At 36.6% G+C, this 22,650-nt stretch overlaps 6 protein-coding genes across 6 annotated transcripts; 3 read left to right on the top strand and 3 right to left on the bottom strand.

Annotated features, from left to right (window-relative positions):
* Positions 1–3,176: 3,176 nt before the first annotated feature.
* EV154DRAFT_476030 (Retinoic acid induced 16-like protein-domain-containing protein) lies at positions 3,177–6,082 on the top strand (the record flags this gene model as incomplete). The annotated part of the gene is made up of 2 exons (XM_051598009.1): positions 3,177–3,218; positions 3,278–6,082. 2 exons carry the CDS (start codon positions 3,177–3,179, stop codon positions 6,080–6,082), a joined length of 2,847 nt encoding a protein of 948 aa, XP_051463221.1.
* Positions 6,083–6,122: 40 nt separating this feature from the next.
* On the bottom strand, positions 6,123–8,193 carry EV154DRAFT_174411 (beta-lactamase-like protein). Its single transcript, XM_051594213.1, has 2 exons — positions 8,031–8,193; positions 6,123–7,973 (listed from the first exon to the last, which is right to left on the bottom strand). Exons 1-2 carry the CDS (start codon positions 8,041–8,043, stop codon positions 6,163–6,165), a joined length of 1,824 nt encoding a protein of 607 aa, XP_051463220.1. The 5' UTR covers positions 8,044–8,193; the 3' UTR covers positions 6,123–6,162.
* Positions 8,194–9,705: 1,512 nt separating this feature from the next.
* EV154DRAFT_585007 (uncharacterized protein) lies at positions 9,706–11,419 on the bottom strand (the record flags this gene model as incomplete). Its single annotated transcript, XM_051606750.1, has 3 exons — positions 9,706–10,053; positions 11,069–11,119; positions 11,174–11,419. 3 exons carry the CDS (start codon positions 11,417–11,419, stop codon positions 9,706–9,708), a joined length of 645 nt encoding a protein of 214 aa, XP_051463219.1.
* Positions 11,420–11,622: 203 nt separating this feature from the next.
* EV154DRAFT_476027 (uncharacterized protein) lies at positions 11,623–12,805 on the top strand (the record flags this gene model as incomplete). The annotated part of the gene is made up of 5 exons (XM_051598008.1): positions 11,623–11,726; positions 11,789–11,823; positions 11,889–11,991; positions 12,056–12,569; positions 12,623–12,805. The coding sequence occupies 5 exons, from the start codon at positions 11,623–11,625 to the stop codon at positions 12,803–12,805; spliced, it is 939 nt and encodes a 312-aa protein (XP_051463218.1).
* An 821-nt stretch (positions 12,806–13,626) lies between these two features.
* EV154DRAFT_490876 (serine/threonine-protein phosphatase 2B catalytic subunit A1) lies at positions 13,627–15,683 on the bottom strand. The gene is made up of 5 exons (XM_051599475.1): positions 15,550–15,683; positions 15,163–15,494; positions 14,850–15,107; positions 14,005–14,794; positions 13,627–13,951 (listed from the first exon to the last, which is right to left on the bottom strand). Exons 1-5 carry the CDS (start codon positions 15,668–15,670, stop codon positions 13,773–13,775), a joined length of 1,680 nt encoding a protein of 559 aa, XP_051463217.1. The 5' UTR covers positions 15,671–15,683; the 3' UTR covers positions 13,627–13,772.
* Positions 15,684–16,671: 988 nt separating this feature from the next.
* EV154DRAFT_490872 (uncharacterized protein) lies at positions 16,672–22,369 on the top strand. The gene is made up of 8 exons (XM_051599474.1): positions 16,672–16,889; positions 16,952–17,014; positions 17,075–17,317; positions 17,399–17,433; positions 17,508–18,104; positions 18,159–21,832; positions 21,884–22,079; positions 22,144–22,369. Exons 2-8 carry the CDS (start codon positions 16,960–16,962, stop codon positions 22,270–22,272), a joined length of 4,929 nt encoding a protein of 1,642 aa, XP_051463216.1. The 5' UTR covers positions 16,672–16,889; positions 16,952–16,959; the 3' UTR covers positions 22,273–22,369.
* The last annotated feature ends 281 nt before the right edge of the window (positions 22,370–22,650 follow it).

Genomic DNA, 22,650 nt, shown 5'->3' with positions numbered 1-22,650 from the left:
ATAATATCATAGACAAAAACAGCTGTAACCGATAGTTACCATAAGACACTTGTACTCATAAAAGCAGGTAAAATTTTCATTTCAGTTAACACCGATAATAAGCTTTTAGATATTACTGCTAAGGTAAAATCTTAAAGTCGCCACCAAAACGGTAGATAGAAACAATGCACTAATAGTATTGACAACTTTAATATGAAAGGAAATGTACTTGTCACTATTCTCTTTATAACTATTTTATAATTGAATTGTAGATGTTGCCATAGGAGGGATATAAATACCGCAATAATAATTGTAAGTTCTTCTTTTATCATCAACACAACAAAATGAATAACTTTTTCAGAGGACGCCCTACTCCCCAACCTGATATCCCTCCAAGACCTGCTACCCCTACCCCTTACACTCAGCCTCGTCCCACTCGTTAATACGTCTTAGCGATGCTCCAATAAAAACCTATTTTTTTTATCATATATAATATATGTATGGCTTTATTCTATTTACAAAAAAAAAAAAATTATAATGCTTCATGTACGCATGATTATAAAATTTTTATTCTGCTGAATCATACTATGTTCCTTTAATTGGTTTTTGGTTAATATTTATAAACCATTATACATTATTCGAAAAACTGAATAATTACAAAATGTGCTGTGGTAGCCTATCCAAATAATGTAAGATCCATAGTAACACTATAACCCTATTACCGAACATATATATAAAAAATTGCATGCATCAACAAAAAGACAACCATGTTTTAAAAGTAATTCATCAAATCCCACGATCTTCATAAAATTAATTCACATAAGCAGTATAAACAATACGTATTCGCTCAAAAACGCTTCATTATAGGTATGCTCATTGTTTTTCTTTTATTACGTCAGTATTTTTGGTATCACATACATGATACTTGACATCATCGCTTGAATAAGATTATCATACCTATGCATAGTATTATGTCTGTCTTTTTCTTATTATTTATATTCTTAAAGTTATACACTTAACAATAGCAGCAAATTTATACTTATCATTGTAATAAAAGAGAGTTTTTGGATAAAACCTGAAAGTTTTTAACATTGCTTTAAATGTTATCAAAACTAAAGTAACATATGTTTTATATAATTAGAGTTGACCATAATGATACCAAGTTAATCTTTAACTGGCATCATTATTTGATATATACATGGTTTTGGCTGATCCCGAGAGACTTAGCAATGGAGATGATCAGAGAGATAACTAGAGGGACTGTAGTCTCAGTCAATGTTATTTAGTCAAAGCATTTGCGTCTAATGTAATAACTAGACACCTATGTTCATAATTGAAAGATAAAATTAACAACAAAATTCAGATCTCTTAACAATGTTGACGTACTAAGTATTATTTACTGCAAATGTAAAGCTGTAAAGTCGTCATTAAAGCGGTAAATGCAAACAATATAATTACTATTATTGACAACTTTTTTATGAAAGGAAATGTACTTGTCACAATTCTCTTTGCAAATATTTCATAATTGAATTGTAGATGTTGCCAAGGGAGTAATATAAATACGCGAGAATAATTGCAAGTTTTTCTTTTATCATCAACACAACAAAATGAATAACTTCTTCAGAGGCCGCCCTACTCCCCAACCTGACATCCCTCCAAGACCTGCTACCCCTACCCCCTACACTCAGCCTCGTCCCACTCGTTAAAATTTCTTAGCAATGCTCCAATAAACTTTTTTTTATCCTTTTTTTTTTATGTCCTGATAAGCATAAATCGCTTGAAAGTGTACATTTGTTCTATATGGCCTTGAGGTTGTGTGTCCTTACAAAAACCTTATTTTACTAGACCGTATGTTTCTTACAATTGGTTTTTAGTTGATATTTATAAACCTACATTGTACTAAACCGACCAAGTATATAGAGTGTTGTGATGACCAACTTATATAGCGTAATAAATGGCATGCTAATTTAGCCCATTTACAAAACTCTTATCAAGTAAAGACGATAATGTTCTTATAACAGCTGTATCAAATGTTAACATCTTTTTAAAACTACTCCATACATATATAAACAATGCGCATTCATTCAAACCGTTTCATTATATATATGTTCATTGTTTTTTGTTTGCTGAAAAGTGTATACCGAGTGACTATATACATCCACCTTAGCACCACCACTTAAATAAAAAGCACTGTATTCATAGTTAATCGTCTCGTCTTATTTCCTTTTTTCTGATGGTACCCTCGATGATAAAAGAATATACGTAATTAATCAGAGTGCTGAAGCTTATCAACACTATTCGAGAAGTTATTAAGACCAGAATAGCTACTCTAAATACTATACGTTCTTTTATATAACTACTGCTGATCATTTAATAGTACCTGTCCATATGTTAATTGGTTTCAGCATTTTAGCCATGGACAGACGTCACCTTGACAAGTATGATGAGCCAAGGTTAAGCAACAACACAAGGTTGCAGTTTGCGGTGTGACCCAAATCATTAAGAAGATATATATTCTGTAGTATTCAACTGAAAAAATCAGGGTCAAAGCGGTTTAGTTGTATAATGATAAAAAAATACTATATATTTGAACCCTATGGATAGACCTCGTTCAAGGTTCCTTCGAATATTTTTTTGGTGTAAATTAACAGAATATCAATTTCTGATTAGAGACAAAGAAATTACAAACTAATTGAGGCAATTGATTAACACCTATGCCAAATTATTCGCTAATTACTTCGATAAGCAAAGGCATCAACTTATCTCATCGTGTCAGACAATCCTATTACCACCGTGTCCTTAACCAAAAAGCATTTTGCTATGCAGCTTGGATATAACTATCATCAGCCCCTGATTAAAATATTAAGCTTTGATATCAGTTGTTCTTGACGATCTGGATACAAAATTCTGCAATGATTATCATACATAATGCAGCGAAAGTTTGGTCAATCAGGCTTGTACAATTGACATTAAAAACCTGCTCTTGTGACACTATAAATTAACCAATACTGGTTCAAGTGGATAGTGCACAGATTTTTTTTTTTTTTTACACTTTAACCTTTTTCTTTTCCTTTTTAAACTTGACGACAATTTTCCTTTTGCAAGTCATCATCATTTGCTTTCCCACAAAGTAGATGGATTACTTCGCTAAATTTAAGAAGCGCATTGCGCCACCCAAGGTCCAACCCACCAGCGCAATGCAACTTGCCAAATTCCACAAATGTTGGGAGTACGTTCATGTAAGTGGAGGGGAGTCTGCCCTAAATATATCTAGACTAAGTATATTGGTATCTTATAGAATATATTTGTCATGGATGATCGAAAAACAAATATGCATGTCCAACAAACGGAGATACCACCCAAATTACGTCAGATGGTGGATTTACTCGTGGATGAAGAAGCACGACAGGAAGATAATACAACAGGTGTATGTATGGAATACTTTTTAAAGAACGGCGTCTTACAGTATCTGGTGACGGTGGCAGAAAAAGCAGATTACCCTGTGGGTATCCGGGGGGAAGCAATTCGAGCCATTGCTAGTATGGTAGATTTGTTGGATGATCGGTTTTTGGTTCACAATGCTGTTCATAAACCCACAATTAAGTTATTACGTTTCTGTGTTTTGGATGATCGTCAAAGCGAGTTGTATAGTGATGATTTAGTCGACCTGATGTACATTATTTGTTCCAAAATTCATGGATTTCCTGCCTTGTTGAATATTTTCTTTCATGACAAACATTGGTTAACAACACCTCAAAAAAGCTCCGATCATCACCCGTTACATGAAACCATTGAACAAGAGCCAGAATATGAATTTCTACTCTTCACTTATTTATTACGCTTTGTGCATCGTGAAGGTAGATCAGGCGATTTTGCTCGTACAGGACTGTTGTTTATTATGGAAATGGCAAATGATCAATTGGGCGATTTTATTTTGGGATCTGATTTTGCAACCATCATGGCCGCTGGACTCGGCGCTTTGTATTCTCAGCTCCCAAGAAAGTTAATTGTACAAGATGAGGACGATCAAATATACGCAAATCCAACCAGTTTTTTACTGGGTCAAGACTCCATCGAATCAATTCCATCACACAACAATATCAGATTCCCTGTTGGATTAGGTGCAGAGTATTCCAATTCACCTGAATTTAAATATCAATTGGATTCCTTTTTAAAATTATTAGAGTTTTGCCAAGATGTACTTACACGTTGCCCAAATGCAGAGATTTCCCTATCGTTATTGACAAGCGTGCGTACCATATTCTTAGAAAATATTCTGTATCCATCCATTTTGGAATGTTCAGATATCGATGGCTCTTCCGTAGCAGTCATCAGTTACATAGACATCATTTTGCAGACGATCCAACAAGAGGATTTAGCAAGAGTAGTAGTTGGATATTTGATAGACGACGAAGATCAACAATCTTCAGGCCCATCACTTGTAGCAACACCTGCACCTACCACAGAAGAGGCCGAAGATTACATCGCAAGCGCAGTTGAAAAACTCGAAATCAATCGAAAGAACTCTACATCAACCCATTTTACCCTCAAAGATTTAATTTTCAGTCGACTTAAGTCCAACTCACAAACTACCGTCATCGCAACATTAAAGCTTCTCAAGACAATCATCAAGAATCATTGTCAGTATTCCCTTAATTTACTATCCATTTACCCCGACAACCTGAATAATCCAACCATTATTTCTCACCACCTTCGCGAAGTTGAATTGTATTTTTCGCTCATCATAGCCATCGATTCGGATCACGCCAAGGATGTATTGGCATGTGGCTACGAGGACTATCTTCGTGACGTGGAAATGACTATCGATTCAGATTATTGCTATCAAAGTATTAGTCCCGCAAACGCTCCAACTGATGGAAATCGAAACAGTACTCAAGAAATGCCAAAAGCCAAAAGAAGAAGAAGTTTTAAGTACGGCCAACGCTATGAAGATATTAAGAAGGAAGAAAGGGAAGAGCAAGAAAAACGACAAAAGAGAAAGCAAAATATTAAATGCCATGGAGTCAAGACACTATCCAGACATCGTATACGATCGACCGACCCCCTTTTACAAATCTTACTAAGCTTGTTAAGTCACTTCTTTACTCAATCATCCGAATTAAATTTGGCATTGACAGGTGTCATTACGGCTTTAGCACTCTGTCCTTATCGCAGTTTACAAGGCTGGATATCATTCAGTGAAACAGACCGTACCAATCGTGATGATATACTTGTGTTGAATTCGGATGGACAGCCCGCTGTCAACAAGACTAAAATTCGTAGCCAAGATATTTATGCTCATTATGACACCAGTGCACCAGTAGATGAAGACGATGATGATGATGACAGATCTGTTGATTTCGGTGCTGATAGAGAGTCGGCCAAAATGACATCACCCACATACTTCAAGTCATATCCTCCATTTTTTACTTTGCTTCGCACATTGACTCAGCAAGTCGACTATTATAGATCCGAAATCCAAGCTTTTGATAAGCTCCTGGAGGAACGACGCAATGCTTTAATCGCTGGTGAAACATCATTTTTAGATAATAGAGTTATCAAACCATCTACATCCCTCTCTACTGGAAACCGCTCCATTAGTACGGGAGCCCAACAATTAAATACAAGCGGGATTTTGAATAGAAGACCTTCTGTGCTTCGATCCTCGTTGTCTACAGACCCAACACCTGTTTTAAGTCCATCCTCATCCAGTTCCACAATGGCATTGGGATCTAGCCCACGTATATCTGCCAATCCACCACAAGTGCCGCCTATCAATATGAATGTCATTATGAACAACCCTATGTCACCGTTGGCATTACATGTTCGAAAGACTTCAAGTATGAGAATCCAACCTTTATTCCCATCCAATTTTGTCAGTGAAAGAGAGGAGCCTATCTTGGATTTAGATGATGAAGACGAGCATACATTTGCACCCAAGTCAGCGGACCCATCTAGACCTAAACGTATAGACAAGAGCACCGAAATTACTCTTTCTATGCTGTTAAATAATGTTGTGATTCTGGAGGAAAGCATTAAGGAGCTGGTTGCCTTAATGCAAGTGAGACGTAGTTTAGGAATAGACGAAATTTCCTATGTTTAAAAAATTAAAAAGAAAAGATGTATGTACAAAAGTGCGAGTTTTTATTTTATTTTTTTGCAAAAAAAACACATCACGTAGTATTAGATAGTCCCTATGACTTTTTGGTCATATAAAACTGTGTTGACAGTTCCCAAAATAAAACTTGCTAAGTCTTCATCCTCAAAGCTCCATTTGATGTTTAGTATTTGTGATTTGACTTGATCCAACCAAAGTGATACACTACGAATGACTATACTTGCCGCCCGGCGTTCAATAGAGCATGTCTTTCCAATTGTTCTAGCTAATGCAACTTGTAAGAGATCCAAAATTCTTCGTTGAGTATCCTCCAATGTCGTTTCTGTATGTGCAATATCTGATAACAAAGAAGCAATCTGGAATGGTTTTTCAACCTGGAAAAACAATTCACGTTTTTTTGCTTGTGTTTCGTTTGCAGAAAAATCGACTGATTTTACAATTTCTATTGTTGGTGCCGCTGTCTGTTTATTTGTGTTAAAATGCATTAATAATGTAGCATTGATGGGAACGGATGTGCTGGGTCTTAGTGCATTTTTCTCAGAACCATCGCTTGGTATAGAATCTCGTTTGTTGGCCGATGATAAAAGCGATTTTAGTAAATCTGTGCTGATCTTTGCCTCTAAAGCTCTACTTGTTTCCATCTTTATACTGCAACCATTAGCAGGCATATGACATGGGATTCCGAAATCTTTCATGATATTACTTCTCAAGAAATCCATCTTACCACGCTCTCCATGTACTAAAACGACATTTCTAGGTTCACACATGCGAATAAGTTGCATGATACCCTTAGCATCAGCATGGGCACTAAATGACAAATTTCTAACTTGCAAGTTCACCTCGAATTTTGTATATTTGTCCACCTCAATAATCTTCTGTCCAAGCAAAACTTTTGCGCCGACAGTACCTGCTACGCAGTAACCAGGCATGATAACCATGTTTTTCGGATCAGGTGCCCATTTTTGAAACACTTGTAGTGAAGTTCCCGCATTCAACATACCAGGCGTGGCGAATAAGACCATAGGACCAGGCAAATCAAGATTTGTTTTATCCCAAGCCTTAATATGTTTAAAATCAAAGGCATTTCTTTGTGCAAATGTGGATTTAATTTTTTGATTGGTCCAGTTGATGAAAAGCTTGTAATATTCAGTAGCTCTTTCTGTAAGACCCGTTGAAAAATAAATAGGCACATCCAACCCCATACGATCCCAGTAAGATTCAATCAGGATACATAGCTCCTGAGCACGACCTAAAGCAAATACAGGAATGATTACATTGCCACCACTTGCCACACACTCATGAACTTTTGTCAAGAAATCACGTTCACGGGATCGCTTGGAGTCTCGGATGGTTGTGGCATAAGTGCTTTCGGTAATTAAAACATCAGGGCGAACTTTGTCAATCCAGGCAGATCCAAGATGTCTATCAGGAGTCATATTATAATCACCAGTGTAGACAACAGATTCTTGACCCACGCGTACATAAATCATGGCAGCACCTAATACATGGCCAGCATAGTATGCCTTGATCTCAATATCATCATCCACTTTAATCGTCTGGTGCAAATTAATGGGAATGACTTTTTTCATGCAATTCTTGATCATTTCTGACGTGAAAAACTTGGTCTCTCCTTTACGTTCCACTGTGATTTTTCGATAATCTTCTAAAAGAATGGGGCAAATAGCTCGTGTTGGATGAGTCATGTATATCGGTCCATTGTACCCACACATTTCTGTGAAAAAAGGTAGTGCTCCACAATGATCCAAATGAAAATGGGAAATAATAACTGCGTCTAAAACATCGGTATAGTTGCCTGTTTTTGAAATGTAACTGAAATCGGGAAAACGTCTAGCATCCTGATATCCCATGTGCATTCCTGTCAATCGAGTCAGAATTAGCACAGCTTCTTGTCAAAACGAAATATGCAGCTTACCGCAATCAAACATAATATTTTTACCACCAATAGTGACAAGGATACAACTTCTTCCAACATCCTGTCCTGCAGACAGCCGTGTTAGTATTCACATGGAGTCATATTAGTTCGTATAAGTACCTGCTCCTAAAGGTACAACTTCGATCGGCATAGTTTTGAAAAGAACAAAGTTTTTTTATTATTTCTTGTAAAAAAGCCCATTATTTATTTGTATTATGAAGTCACGTATAACGGACAGCTTCAGATAACCATGGCTAGTATGAACTACAAGCAAAGACGAGTTGCCATTTTATTATGGAAAGACTCGCTTATACTGATTTCCACGCAGAATCCAATCGTATTGAAGAGTTTAACATACATGCTAGAAAACAAGGTAACAAAGAAAGACAAATGCTGTATCTGACAATTCTTGTTTGACCAGAAATAAATTCCCTTTTTTTTTTTTTTTTTTTTTTTTTTTGAGACATCCAAAGTGTATGTAGTATCAGCATTGGTACAAGTACTTGGGCTACCCCTAAGAAACAACTCAAGACAATGGCGTACATAAGGAATCATTATACGGTATCTGGTGCAAAATATAATAGATATAAAACTCCGGATGGATTCTAGCTACGGTGGTGGCATTGATCTGAAATCCGTTGAGGGTTTTTGTATATAATACTAGTTATTTTCATCGAAAACAAAAACTTTTGTCCATGACAGTAGTTTTACAAACTACATTTCAGTATTGGCAAATAATACTGAATAAATGTTAGATTATTAAAGGTTGCAGCGTCACATATACCTATTGTAGGTTATATATTTTTAGCTAAATTTCTCAAGTAAGTAAAGGCTGCTTACCTCATCCTGCATAAACTATTTCTTGTTTATCATTTTTGTTGCAGATAAATAACAGAAACGCCTCGATTTTTCGCCTTCTTTCTCTTGTTCAACACTACCTTTTCTTTTGAGCAATCTTATGCGTTCAAAAGCCTCAACTTTTAAAGGCTGGTCTGGAACTGAAGATAGCAGTGATTTCAGTGTAAATGGCTGTGGTCAGACTATAAATAGTAGGGACCACATTGTAGATTTATGCTGATACTACGTGCACTTTGGTTGTCCTCAAAAAAAAAACGGCTGTTCTGAGGGATTCCTCAGTCGCTATTAAACTAAAAGAACTTTCTATGTAATTGAAAAATACTTGTAAGTTTTCAACCAGCAATTGTTTGAAACCTGTTTACTAACTGAAATAAAAAGGGTATTTTAATAAGTTGCAACCATGGGAGTGGAGCCTAGATAACTTTGGTTCATCTTACTGCAAAAGCGCCAAATTAAGTAAGGACATAAATCATTCCTGTTTTTATTCGAATCTGAATATCTTGCAAGTCGCCTTTCCTGATAGCCCTGACCTCACCAACCATATCTCAGAACTTTGAAAAGAGTTTCAGGTAGGCCTAATTGGCAGCAACTGTTTGAGATTCATATATTCTAACTAGTATATTTTGTTATCGCGTAAGCGTAGCTTTCCATGGTGCTCCTGGTAGTACTGAGTATACTTTATCCAGTAGAAAAGAGCCTACCATTACGGCAATTGATGTATTGTTTAGAAATAAGCTGAATATGTTGATTGTATCTACAGTTTTGGATCAGGAAGTACCTGATTCAACTCCCTTTCTCTCTTTGTGGCCTGTTCAGCTCAAAATAAAGAATTGGAACTTTTTTGTTGCCTATTATCTGTGTCTAGAATTTTGGCAGCTTCCCTGTCTAATGACATTGAAGTACGATGAATTCTTGGAGTCTCGGCAGGATCCACAGGAGGAGAAGAAGTATCGTTGTCAACTGTAGGCTTCACGGACAAAGAGAGAGGAATCACGGATGGTACAGGAGACGAAGGACCAAAAGAAGGATCGCGGGTACGAGCTGAAGGTTCCTCAGAGGCAGATCGAATTGGCTGAGCTTGTTCACTCTTCGACCTCACCAAAAACAGGACGGGTTTGTTCAGGCAAAGTTCTTCAATGCTGAGCAAAAAGTCGAAATACAAAACCTAGAATTCAAGTCCCGTTTAATAAAGGAAGTAGGGGAAAGCAGTAATGGTAAGAAGGATTCGATAGAAGTAACCAAGATATTAATATGATTTAGGCTTACGTCACATTGAAAATTCTGAAACTTCTGGAACTGAAGTATGGCTTGACTAAATAATCATGTTCCTGATACATTTTTGTATTAACGCGCTATCATTCAGTTTTTAGGTGGACAATAGCAACTATAATGTCGACGATTATATCATTCAAATTATCAAAGACAAAGCCATAACTCTCCGCAATGAGTTAGTGTTGAACAAACCCCTCACTGATCGGGAGATAAAAAAGTATGTCGTAGGTTTCATAAATAATATCTGACATAGCTATACACTCTAACTACGTAATGATTACATAGAAATGGTTTGTCATCCATCTTGGATTTAAATGATAGCACTATCAATTCACAAAGATCATTGTTTGCCGATGATTAGTTATGGGAAGGATTCAAGGCGAATTTTGCTGAAAAGCATGCTATCAAGACCAGTACCATCCCATCTTCATTACGGTCGTCGTGGAAAATTATCATTGTCAGGCCGTAGTTTAGGATAGTAGTTTTCGATAGATACATGATTAAACATAACTATTATGTTTTCCTAGCCAATTGAGCAATAAATTATGTATGAATATTTTATTGCGAAGTCTTACAAAATTTTTTTTTTTCATGACAATAACTGTATCGTTACATAAGCGAAAAAGCAAACAATATGCATCCAGTATGAGACAGATAAACATACAGAACCAGATCTAAAGCTAACAGAAGCAGCGTTTCCAATCAAACCAAACACCAAAAAAGACAAGAAGGAACTCGTCGTATAGGTCCCTGAACATTTTCTTCATAATTTTGAATTTTCTTTCCAAAGCTTCTCTTGATCTGGTCAGTGTAGACTGCTTAATAAACAATCTAGTTACAGCTTCCCAGAATCGAATATCTGTTTGCATTCTTCTTCCACTCTTTTAATGACTAGACATATTGGTTACTCGAATAGCACACTTAACGTATTCAATAAGTCTTTGTTCCTCCATTTCTGTCTAGTTGCGATTGTGTCGTGGTGCTGGTTGTTGTTAGTTTCAAGATGAACTGACATTATTGGATACAACGGTGGTCTCTAACTCTTCATCTTGAGAGGTCTCATCTTGCGTGGGTTGCATAGGGTGTTGTTCATTGTCGAGAAAATCAGCAATGTTCATAATGCAAATACGGCTATTGTTAGTGTCTGCAGTTTTGTTGTCAGCGTCAGTTTTGTTGCTAGCGTCGACCATGGTTGTACGGTATTGATTATTTTTATCATTGTTAATTTGAAAGTTTTGGTAAGGATTATAATTAGACATAGTTTTAGTTTCGTTCAAAAAGATAAAAATAAAGAGGACAAATACAAGTAACTAACATGCTATTATACAATGACCAATATTTATTTCGACATAGCGCCCAGAAGCAGTCGTTCCCTATAAAAATAATCGATTAGTTTGTAGAAGCAGATGTTCTTCGTCTATTTTTTACCCACAATAAAAAGTACTACTTCGTCTTACAAAAAATGGCTACGCAGTTAAGCAGCGGAATAATCAAAATACTCTGTGAAGACATAAAACCAATCGTTCAGATCATTCAATTGGAAAAAAGCGAAGAAGGATTGATTAAGTGAGTATTAGATTCACTGTCACTTTTATAAACATGTCATTAATTCTTATCATTTTACAAAGAATAAAGATTTCCGATGGCATAAACACCATGCCCGGTAAATATGAATAACTTTTGTTGAATGACCACTCCTTACTGATGTACATAATTTATTTATTTTAGCTCTCCTGGCCAAATCATACAGGTATTTGGTGGAGGATGATGGCCTCCAGATAAACACCATAATCAGAATACAGGAATACAGTCGCACTTTACTATGTCCTAGGTAGACCGCCAGTTATAACGTTTGCCATGTAGAATGTGAATTAATCAATATTCCTTCCTTTTAGATTGCTTGTAATTAACGAGTTGGATATTGTTGTGTTTAACGCGAAGTTGATAGGAAATCCAGTCAACTTGTGCGGAATTCGGCATACAGAAAGAATTGAGTCCTTCGAGGAAGATGCTCAAAATAGTCAAGTGGTAACATCTGTGGAACCCATCAAGGCCGAAAAAATTGATCAAAAGGTTACCCCCGTTGAAAACCCTGAATCTCAAAGTACTCAAGCGGTTACACCTGCTATAAGTCCTCAGACGGACAAATCTACTCAAAATATCCAAATCGTCAAACCAGCGGCCGAAAAAAATATCCAACCCATTAAAACTGAATATCGTTCGTTCGAGGACGCTCTCAAACTTTTAAAAATTAGTAATAAAAAAGTTAGGAGGGTAGACTTATTCAATAGCATTGGAATTAACCAAGCCGATTGGACGATCAAAGCAAAATTCGTACAAAAAGGGAAAGGTTATGCGTACAATCCAGGAGAAGGGGTTATATTTAGTCTTATTTTAGAGCATAATTCGGTATGTGCTTGATCCTTTTTTTATCTTGAGCAATATTTTTAATACATTTTTAGGGCCAGATCAAAGCTAAAGCTTTCCGAACCCAAGCAAACATCGAGTACTCGAAAGTCGAACTCGGTAAGACATATATGGTTTCTGGAGCTTACGTCAAATCAAGTTACGATTATAGCCCGGACAGACCTGTAGAACTAATTCTTGAGTGCGGAACCGAAGTCAAACAATGCAAGAATAAATAAACTCCCAAAAAGTATAGTGTTGAATAAAATAATGTCACCCACTTTTGGCGTCATATATTCCTTATTTTCTTGGGGGATAAGCATTTGCTTTACTGAACAGTCTGATGGATGACTGGCTATTCATTCACCTGTATGAACGGATGCGTAATTACTTAATCTATTATTTTTTAGGAGGAATCTACCAAATATGTTGATTACTAAGCCAGATAAAACGCTTTTCATAAAAAGACTTGCACATTTGTCAATTCACAAACATGAATTTCAACCTTGCGAGTCTATGATATGAGCAAAAGGAGAGGCCGTATAATTACAACATAGATTGCGGGTAATACTTAATTTTATACTATTTATAATATGAGAATGTTTAAGCACAGGGACCATCATATCCGCTTAAGTTAATTTAAGGGTTAATGTGTGGCGGTAAGACTTGACATTAATACTTATAAGTTGGTCCCAGAAAAATAAAAAGGAATAAAAGGGAAAAATTTGATCTTGAAGACTAAATAACTTCTTCATATAAATAAAACCATTAATTAAGGTATGAAAATGAAAGACATAAACTACCCTCAAATTGTAAGAAATTTGCTGCCCATAAGCCTACACATAAAGCTTGTGGTACCCAATAAAAGTCAGGCTGTATGCCCGAGAAATATCCAAGTAGCGCAGTAATGTCTTTTAACGTAAAAAGTCTCATTTGTTTCATTAAAGGATATTTTATACGAATTTCGAGTTGTTGGAAGAAACCACGCGCTTGCATGAGAAGTTCATATTTTGTGGTAAATGTATTGATCATGTTTCTATTAACGCATGAGACGCCCGCCTTTTGAGATTCGTTGAGAGCAATATATTTATTAGTGAATCATATATAATATAGTTTATATGGTTGAGTGCTCGCATGCTCTTCTTGATTGAGAAAACATTATAAAAAACAAAAGAGAGAGCAGAAAAAGTGGAGTTTTAATTAAATTTATATGTCCTTCATGATAACATCAGCGACTTCACTTAATTCAGTATCTTCCTCTTCTACAGCGTTCCTTATTTTTGTATCCGTCTCTTCTTTCATCATGGCATCTCTTACTTCACCAGATGGAGGCAGCCTTTCGTTTTCCAGATCTGCTCTTTTAGCTTCTTCAAATGACGTAATAGCTATCGCATAAAAGTTAGTACTGGGTTACACAACGGACAGGGACTTAATTTACCTGATTTAATGCCTTCCACACCCAATGCTAATGTACCTAACGGCAATCTTCCACTGGGCGACAACGATTTCAGTTCAGTGATACGCTCAGAATTTTCACGCAACACAGAATATACCCTCGAAATTTTACCGATAGCCAAAATCTTGTTACGGATCACCATCTTCCGTTGTTCAATTTCATCCGCCGTAGAGGCATCCACAATTTGTTTGGGTTTTTTCTTTTCTTGACTGTTGTCAGCTAATAGCTCTTCATTACTACAGATGTTGAGAATTGCTAATAACATATTTGTAATTTTCTCGCCCACAAACGGTAGACTCCATTCGACCACATCCATGAACTGAGGTAGCCAATAAGGGTGAGGAGTTGCATTGAATTGTCGAATATTCATTACGTTATCCTCATATTTCAAAATAGCCGCTTTGTTGTTATACACATCTAAATAATTGGGCGCAGAGAATATGGTCATGACAGCAGGAAAAGAAGTTGTGTTGTTTCTTCTATACATCCGGTAACTAAAGTAACCAACAATTAGGACCTTGTTTGTAGGTAGCTGATATGTAATTTTTACTAACCCAGCATCTTGCGCTTCGTGTGCTCTTATAATAGATAATAGGTTGTTTCTTTGTAAAAATGCACATACAGCGGGATATGTGAAAAAATAAGAACATCCTCTTACACGGTTATCCACAAATAAGTCAGGTGTTTTTTCTTCACCGAACTCTTCAAGTGGATCAGCCCATAACAGATCACACATCAATCCATGAGTCGGAGGATCTTGGAATCGGTCAATCTATTAAAAGATATGAGTGATAGAATAAAATCAAACTGTTACTATAAAAGCTCACGGTATCAAAATCTGCTAAGGTGTGTAACTCGGGTGATAAACCACCATGAATACATAAAAACTGCCTGTTCATAACAGCACCCAAGGGTAAAGAACAAAAGGATTCAATACATGCATCATACACGCGTTCAGTATATTTGTGACGGCACTCTGTTTTGAAGGTGAAATGAGTGGTTAAATGTCGACATTCATGGTTTCCTCGTAACAAAAAGAAGGTATTGGGATACCAAATCTTCAAACTCCATAAATAAAGAACACACTAACAGGATAAGGATTAATAATAAATAAATAAACAAATAACAAACATGGTATACCTCAATCGAAAAATAGCCTCTATCCACATAGTCACCCAAAAAGAGATATGTTGTATTCGCTGGATCTCCACCCACTTCAAAAAGTTTCATAAGATCATAGTATTGACCATGTATATCGCCGCATACAGTAACCGGTGCTGGAATTTCCAACAAGTTGTTTTCTAATCGTAAGATGTCTCTTCCTGTTTGAAGAATATACAATGCTTGGCTTTCCGACAATCTTCCTTCGCGATAAAAGTGGTCCTTTAAAAAATTAATATCAGGTAAACCAGGTCTTTCATTGCTCCAAAATTGCTCATCCGTAGGTAGATGTACTGCTGGTGCCGGCACCTCTATAATACCTGGTTAGTTTATCATATAATATAACACGAACCTAATTTTTTTTACCTTTGATGATTCTTTCTTTCGTACTTACAACAGTACCATCACCTGTAGTAAATAATGTCAAATCAATCTTGGGAACACTTCTTACTTGGGGTGGTACAGCCTCATCTTCTGTTGAAAGCATAATAAAAAGTATGGGAAAAGAAAGGAAAAACGATCCAAGAGAGAAAAAAACAGGTTCATACGAAATTTTGAATGACCGATACTTTTTTTTGCAGGAGTGTTACACACACAAAGGTTTTGCAGTTTTATTTTGTAAACATCGCCGGTGCTTTTGTTCTCAAGACACTTACTGTAATTTGAGCCTTTCACACGAGTCTCTGGGTACCTAAGCTGGGGTTTGTCTCGATTTCTTTCGTAAATTTTATGCAACAAGCATTAGTAGCTATGATAAAGTATCAATAAGTTTCCCTAGTTACCATTTCAGGACGCATGGATAGAGTAGTTAAGTACGACTATAATTTTTTTGTCTGTTTCAGCTTTGTTTGGACATTTGCTGCAAAACGCGTATCAGATTCAGTAATATAAGAACAAGATAATGCTCGTGACGTGGTTGCTCTATTTTTCTTTTTTTTTTTGCTTTTTCATGACAGTTCATGAAGGAGCAACATGACACATGTGATTAAAAGTATTTCTCATATTATATTTTAGTGCCACTACATTATCAGTCTGTTTTTTGTGTTCCAAAAACCAAAAATGATCACATGCTTAAGACATAAATGCTTTTTTTCATAGCTGTTGTAGACCATGGTATCACTTATTCTGCTTAAAGATAATAACGAAGAAACGCGGCTCACGTTAACAAAAAATGCAGAGGAAATGAACTTGTAGCTTTTAAGAAGGGCATGTCCGACTTGGTTAATTTACAAACACACAGTGTGTAACTTATAGCACTAATATTTTTATAAGAGTGTCAGCTGTAGATCCCATCATGATAAAGCATGACAAATAGTACATATATGCAGGACAGCAACACACTGGAAGACAAAGAGCCTTCGCTGAGCACATTTATAGCTGCCACTGTGGAATAAAAAACTAAAAATATCATGCAATCACATAGGTTTTGTAACCTTTGCAAAAACACGAAACTGCTTGGGACGGAGTTCCTAAACAACGAAAACAAAGAGCTCCACATCTTTTTTATTTTTTCCCCTTTTTTTATTTCTACATAAATATACTTTTACTATTCTTTTTATAATTATTATTCTTTCTTGTAATAAGGTTTTGATTAAGGGACCTTTTTATTTGGGAAATAACAATTGCATTAAATTGAACAAGTTTCTACCTCATCATCTTGAATTTCAAAACATCTGAAACAGTTTTATTCTCATATTTAATTGATTGTAGGTACATTTCAAGAAAGTCAAAATAAAAGTTATGCATTAACAATTCCTATTTATACTAGAAAGAATAATGAGTGGTGGAAATATCAAGGTAGTGGTTCGTTGTCGTCCCATGAATGCCAGAGGTAACCATTAGTTGACGTTTATTGAAAATAGAGTTTTTACTTACCAACACCCCTCTATAGAAATTGCTCGTGGGGCAGTAGGTTTAATTCGTATGGACGGCGACCAGACGATTATTAGCAGACCACCTGATCAACGAACAGGAAAAGAATCGGAAGACGTAAAGGCATTCACATTTGACAAATCTTATTGGTCTGCCGACAAAAACGACCCAAGTTATGCCGATCAACAAACTGTCTATAATGATATGGGTGAAGAATTATTGGATCATGCATTCGATGGTTATAATTGCTGTATTTTTGCTTGCAAGTACCCTTAATACACACATATATATAATGACATAACGTATATAATTAACATGTAAACACATCCATGTCATAATTTAGACGGTCAAACGGGTTCTGGTAAATCATATTCAATGGTAAATATGTAATTATCTCTTTCTTGTTTTCGTTTTTTCTTGATCATTCTCAACTTTACTAAAACTTTAACTAGATGGGTTATGGCGAAGATATAGGTATCACACCTCGTACTTGTTCAGAGCTGTTCAACAGAATCAATCGCAACCAACAACCCAATCTTACATATGGCGTTGAAGTGTCTTATATCGAAATTTACAATGAGAAAGTACACGATCTATTGAACCCGAAAAATAAGGGAAACCTAAAAGTACGTGAACACCCTTCCTTGGGTCCTTATGTGGAGGATCTTTCAAGATTAGTAGTTACTTCATTTGACGATATCAATCATCTAATGGACGAAGGTAATAAAGCAAGAACTGTCGCTGCCACCAACATGAATGAAACATCTTCGAGATCCCATGCTGTATTCACTCTCTTCTTGACTCAAAAAAGGTTGGATGATTTAACAAAGCTGGAGACTGAGAAAGTCGCCAGAATCAGTTTAGTTGATTTGGCTGGTAGTGAGCGTGCCAACAGTACAGGTGCTACAGGTGCAAGATTAAAAGAAGGCGCAAATATCAATCGTTCTTTGACTACACTGGGTAAAGTCATTGCAGGTCTTGCAGAACAATCGGCACAAGAAGGGAAAAAAGGAAAGAAGAACCCGGTCTTTGTTCCTTACAGAGATTCCGTAAGTATTTTATTGCCTTTTTCTTGTTATTCGAACTAAATTTATTACATGTAGGTGTTGACTTATTTACTAAAAGATTCGTTGGGTGGTAATTCAAAAACTGCAATGATTGCAGCAATTTCACAAGCAGATTATGATGAAACTCTCAGTACACTAAGATATGCAGATCAAGCCAAACGAATTAAAAATAAGGCTATTGTAAATGAAGATCCGAACGCAAAGTTAATTCGAGACTTGAAAGACGAATTGGAATTATTGCGTGATCGATTGCGTACTTATGCACCCGAAGAAGTAGAACAACTCACAGCCTCTAGTGCATATAAAAGCTCGAATAGCACAGGACTTAAGTCAACCTCCAGTACATCACGTACTAATTCCACTCCTGTTGCTTCCGCGAAAACACCCATATCAGAATTGGAGATCATGGATAGTACTGGCAAGAAAAAGAAGATGTCCAAAGAGGAGATCATTGAACAATTGCAGGTGTCGGAAAAGTTATTGGCCAATTTAAATGAAAGCTGGGAAGAAAAGTTGAAAAAGACTGAAGAAATTCACCATGTCAGAGAAAAGGCCTTGAAAGAACTAGGTATCACGATCGAAAAGAATGATATGGGGGTTTATACACCAAAGACAATACCTTTTATTGTCAATTTAAACGAAGATCCACTCATGTCCGAATGTCTCATGTATCAAATCAAACCAGGTTTCACCCGACTAGGAAGACAAGAAAGTGAAATACAGGCAGATATTAGGCTTAGTGGCTCTAATATTCAAGAAGAGCATTGCTCTTTTGAAAGTAAAAATGGTGTTGTGACACTACACCCAAACAAAGACTCTCTCACCATGGTCAATGGTATGCGTATTACGACACCAAAACAACTTAAAAGTGGCTACCGTATCATTCTTGGTTACTACCATATCTTTCGATTTAATAACCCGGAGGAAGTGAGAAAAGAACGGGATCTACAAAAAGTCGCAATCGAAAATAGCATGAATGGTGGAACGACAGCAGTCGTCGACGATGATACTAGTAGACCAGAATCACCTTCTTCAGAGAGTATGGTTGGGTCTGAAGTTATTGATTGGAACTACGCACGCCGTGAAGCTGTATTAAATTACTATGCCACCGAAGAGAACTTTGGGGATTTGAAAGATGAGGATTTAGAAAAATTATACGACGATATAACAAAAATCCGAAATTCAAGACGGGTTAGAAGTGAAAGTAGAGCGGATGGCGATGATGATGATTCTTCCACAACAAGAGATTCCTTTAGAAATTCCTCTTCCGTCATCATGAATGAAGATGGCACTGAAAGTGTATACACCGATATTACTGTAGCCCATTCAGAGAACCTATTAGAAGAAAAGCTGAAGCAAGAAAAAGAACGTATGCAGAAAGAATTGGATCACCAAAAACGTGTATTCGAAGCAAAGATCAATCGTATGTCTAGACAGTATTCTCAGCAAGCTATGTCTATGGCCAACGGCACTGGGCCTATTTATAATGAGCGCCAAACCAGATTAATCCAAAAGGTGCTGGGCAGATGGAAACAATTACGTACTGTGGATATGGCTGAAGTTGTCTTGACAAACGCTGTCATGTTAAAAGAAGCCAACATCATCTCAAGAGAATTGAAAAAGGAAGTTTTGTATCAATTTGCTGTAATTGAAGACGAGCCATTTTCGAACAATTTATCTTTTTGGGAAACGACATCTGCTCTACACCAGTTTGAAACCGATGAAGACACAATGTTATTGTCTACTCCAAAACCCTGTGTGGGTGTACGTGTTATAGATAAAAAGAACCAAGTGATTTACGTCTGGTCTCTCGAAAGGTTGAAACAACGACTGCATAAAATGCGCAACTTGTACAATTTTATTGATCGTCCACTGTATCGCAAACATTTTAATTTCGAAGACCCTTTCTTTGAAAATCCTTGCCCCAAATACTCGTTCATCGGTGTTGCATCTACATCCGTACGGTGTCTAATCACTCAACAATCATACGAAAGTGTTGCCGAAATTATTTGTCGTAGCACAGGACAAATACGAGGAAAATTACGTATTTTAATATCGCCTATCGCAAGGTCTGTGGTCGCCACTCATAGTAACAGTGAAAGTTCAAGACACCCATTACAACCTTCCTTCCCAGAAAACGATTCTGACGATGACTTGAACGATGAAGATGAGGAAGAAGAAGCTGATGATCATACAACCTTGAAAGTAGGCCAAAACCTGTTATTTGAAATCAAGTTATTGGAATTCAGTGGTATTAGTGAATCAGAATTTACAGACGTGCATGTTCAATTCAGATTATCTTCATTTGGTGGCATACCTTCTCACTCACCAGCTGAAAAAATATTCGCAACTGAGCCAGTGAGCTTCTTTGAAAATAATCCATACCAAATGAATTATGGTCAGACTCTATCTCTGGTGGTCACACAGCCTGTGCTAGATATTCTTACCAGTGGATTTATTGCATTTGAAGTATACGGTTTGGCTCAAACACGTGTGTTGTTGCAACAGGAAAGATGGGACGATCAACGAGAAAGACCACGCCTGGTTGACCTCTTTCAGGCAAGTCAACAAAAGGCAGTAGTTATGGATGGTACGTCTGTCAAATCAGCTAGTAGTAATAGTGATTCAACAGCAGGTTCACTAGAACGTCGATCTGAAGAAGAGCTGTTAACAGCAGAACGACATGACATTGTTGCCTGGATCGAAGTACGTGAACTATCCCCATCCGGAGAATACACACCTGTTCAGTTAACATCTAAAGGGGCTATGGATAAAGGTTACTTTACGTTACGCCAGGGTCTTCAGCGAAGAGTTTGCTTTACCTTGTCTCATACTTCAGGACACCAATTTGAATGGACCAAGATTAAAAGAGCCTCGGTGGGTCATGTTCGTCTTTTGGATGGTAAAGGCCGTATCTTGGAATCCCCCGCACAAGAAAATATTCCCATTAAGCTATTAACCAAACAACATGTCATTTATTGTTCTGATGGAACCAGCCAAATCACAGCAGAAGGTGCGTGGGATAGCTCTCAGCATGAATGTATCTTTTTGAACAGACTTACGGACCCCAACAGTCGAGTTATTCTTAACCTCCGATGGGAAGTTGAAGCGGAACGATGTGAAAAGCCGGTGCAGTTTAATATGGATATCGCTTTCCAAATTCAAGGTCGTGATCGGTCCACAGGCGGAAGCAAATTCCGTAATATTCGTAAACTGCTGTATCCAAAAGATAAGCATCCTAGTAAATATAGTGGGGTCTTTTTGGTTCATCTGAAGCCTCCCATGACAAGACGTTTAAGTCAATTATGGCGTTTAAATACAGCATCCAAATACGTGCATGGCGAAGAATTTTTGGGCACCTGGAGACCCCGTGGTGTTTCTCTTGTCAATGATTTTAAACAGATTCAAGAGTTCATCAGTCGTAAACAACATGTTGCTTTTACAACGCAAATTCTAGCTTTAAAGCAACAAGAACTCGTCTCTCCTAAATCTTCGGTCTTATCTAGCTGTTCAACCACTGTAGCTTCTGATGAAGATCGACAAGTTTTACTAAAAAAGATCGTTGATTTATGGAGCTTAAAATTGGGTACGGACAAGGAAATTGTCATCAGTCAAGATCCACCTTTGTTGATTGAAAATGCCATTTCTGTAATCCCAGAACCTTTATTCACATCAAAATTGTTAGCCGAAGTGGTCTTTGTGACACAATCGTAAGTTACGTGAATACGCTTATTCTTTTAAAAGTTAACATGTTTTAGTAGTGCCAGTATCTCAAAAAGGGGATGGTTATTGTATCAAAAAAATGCCGCCGAAGATCTATGGGTTAAACGCTGGTTCGTAATTCGTCGACCTTATATTTACATTTATACAAATGACACTGAAACGGATGAGCAAGGTGTCATCAATGTTGGTTCAGTTCGCATCGATTACAATGAAGCTCTTGAAAGAATGATTGACGTAAGTTTCCTTTGTTTTAAATGCTATCACCTTTGTTATTAAGCACTAATTTGTTATTTTGTAGCGCGTCAATGTGTTTGCTCTTTATACCAATAACAATGCCTATACCTTACAATCAGGAACTCGTCAAGAGATGATCAGCTGGATTCAAATGATTGATCAAAAATTCCCAGTAGATAATTTACAGTCATAATATTTTTGTTATCTATATCATCTTTAATATTTTCCCATTATCTATAAATGCCATGTAAATAAAAACCAAAAAAAAATAAAAATCAACCTTTAAAAAACAGTCTTTTTTTTTATGACTATCCATGTATCGATAATTTAATAATAGCTTAAGCATAAGGTTATGGACATGCTAAACGAGATCATTGGTAGTTATAGATATATGTTTTGGGAATGGCAATTTAAACACAACTTCTAGAACACTGACCACTGTAAAGTATAAGCCCCACAAAAATTGTTTATGCAATGCATCTCGTTTTTACGATTCTATATCGCACTTTAGCTATGATTGTATTGTAATTTTAATGGCTAGAAAAGTCAGTGATTGAAGAAGACATATAAA

This window comes from Mucor mucedo (assembly GCF_025094135.1).
Source record: "Mucor mucedo strain NRRL 3635 chromosome Unknown EV154scaffold_3, whole genome shotgun sequence".
Classification (NCBI taxonomy): domain Eukaryota; kingdom Fungi; phylum Mucoromycota; class Mucoromycetes; order Mucorales; family Mucoraceae; genus Mucor; species Mucor mucedo.
Note: the sequence above shows the minus strand (reverse complement) of the source record. Positions and strands in the feature narration are given on the sequence as shown.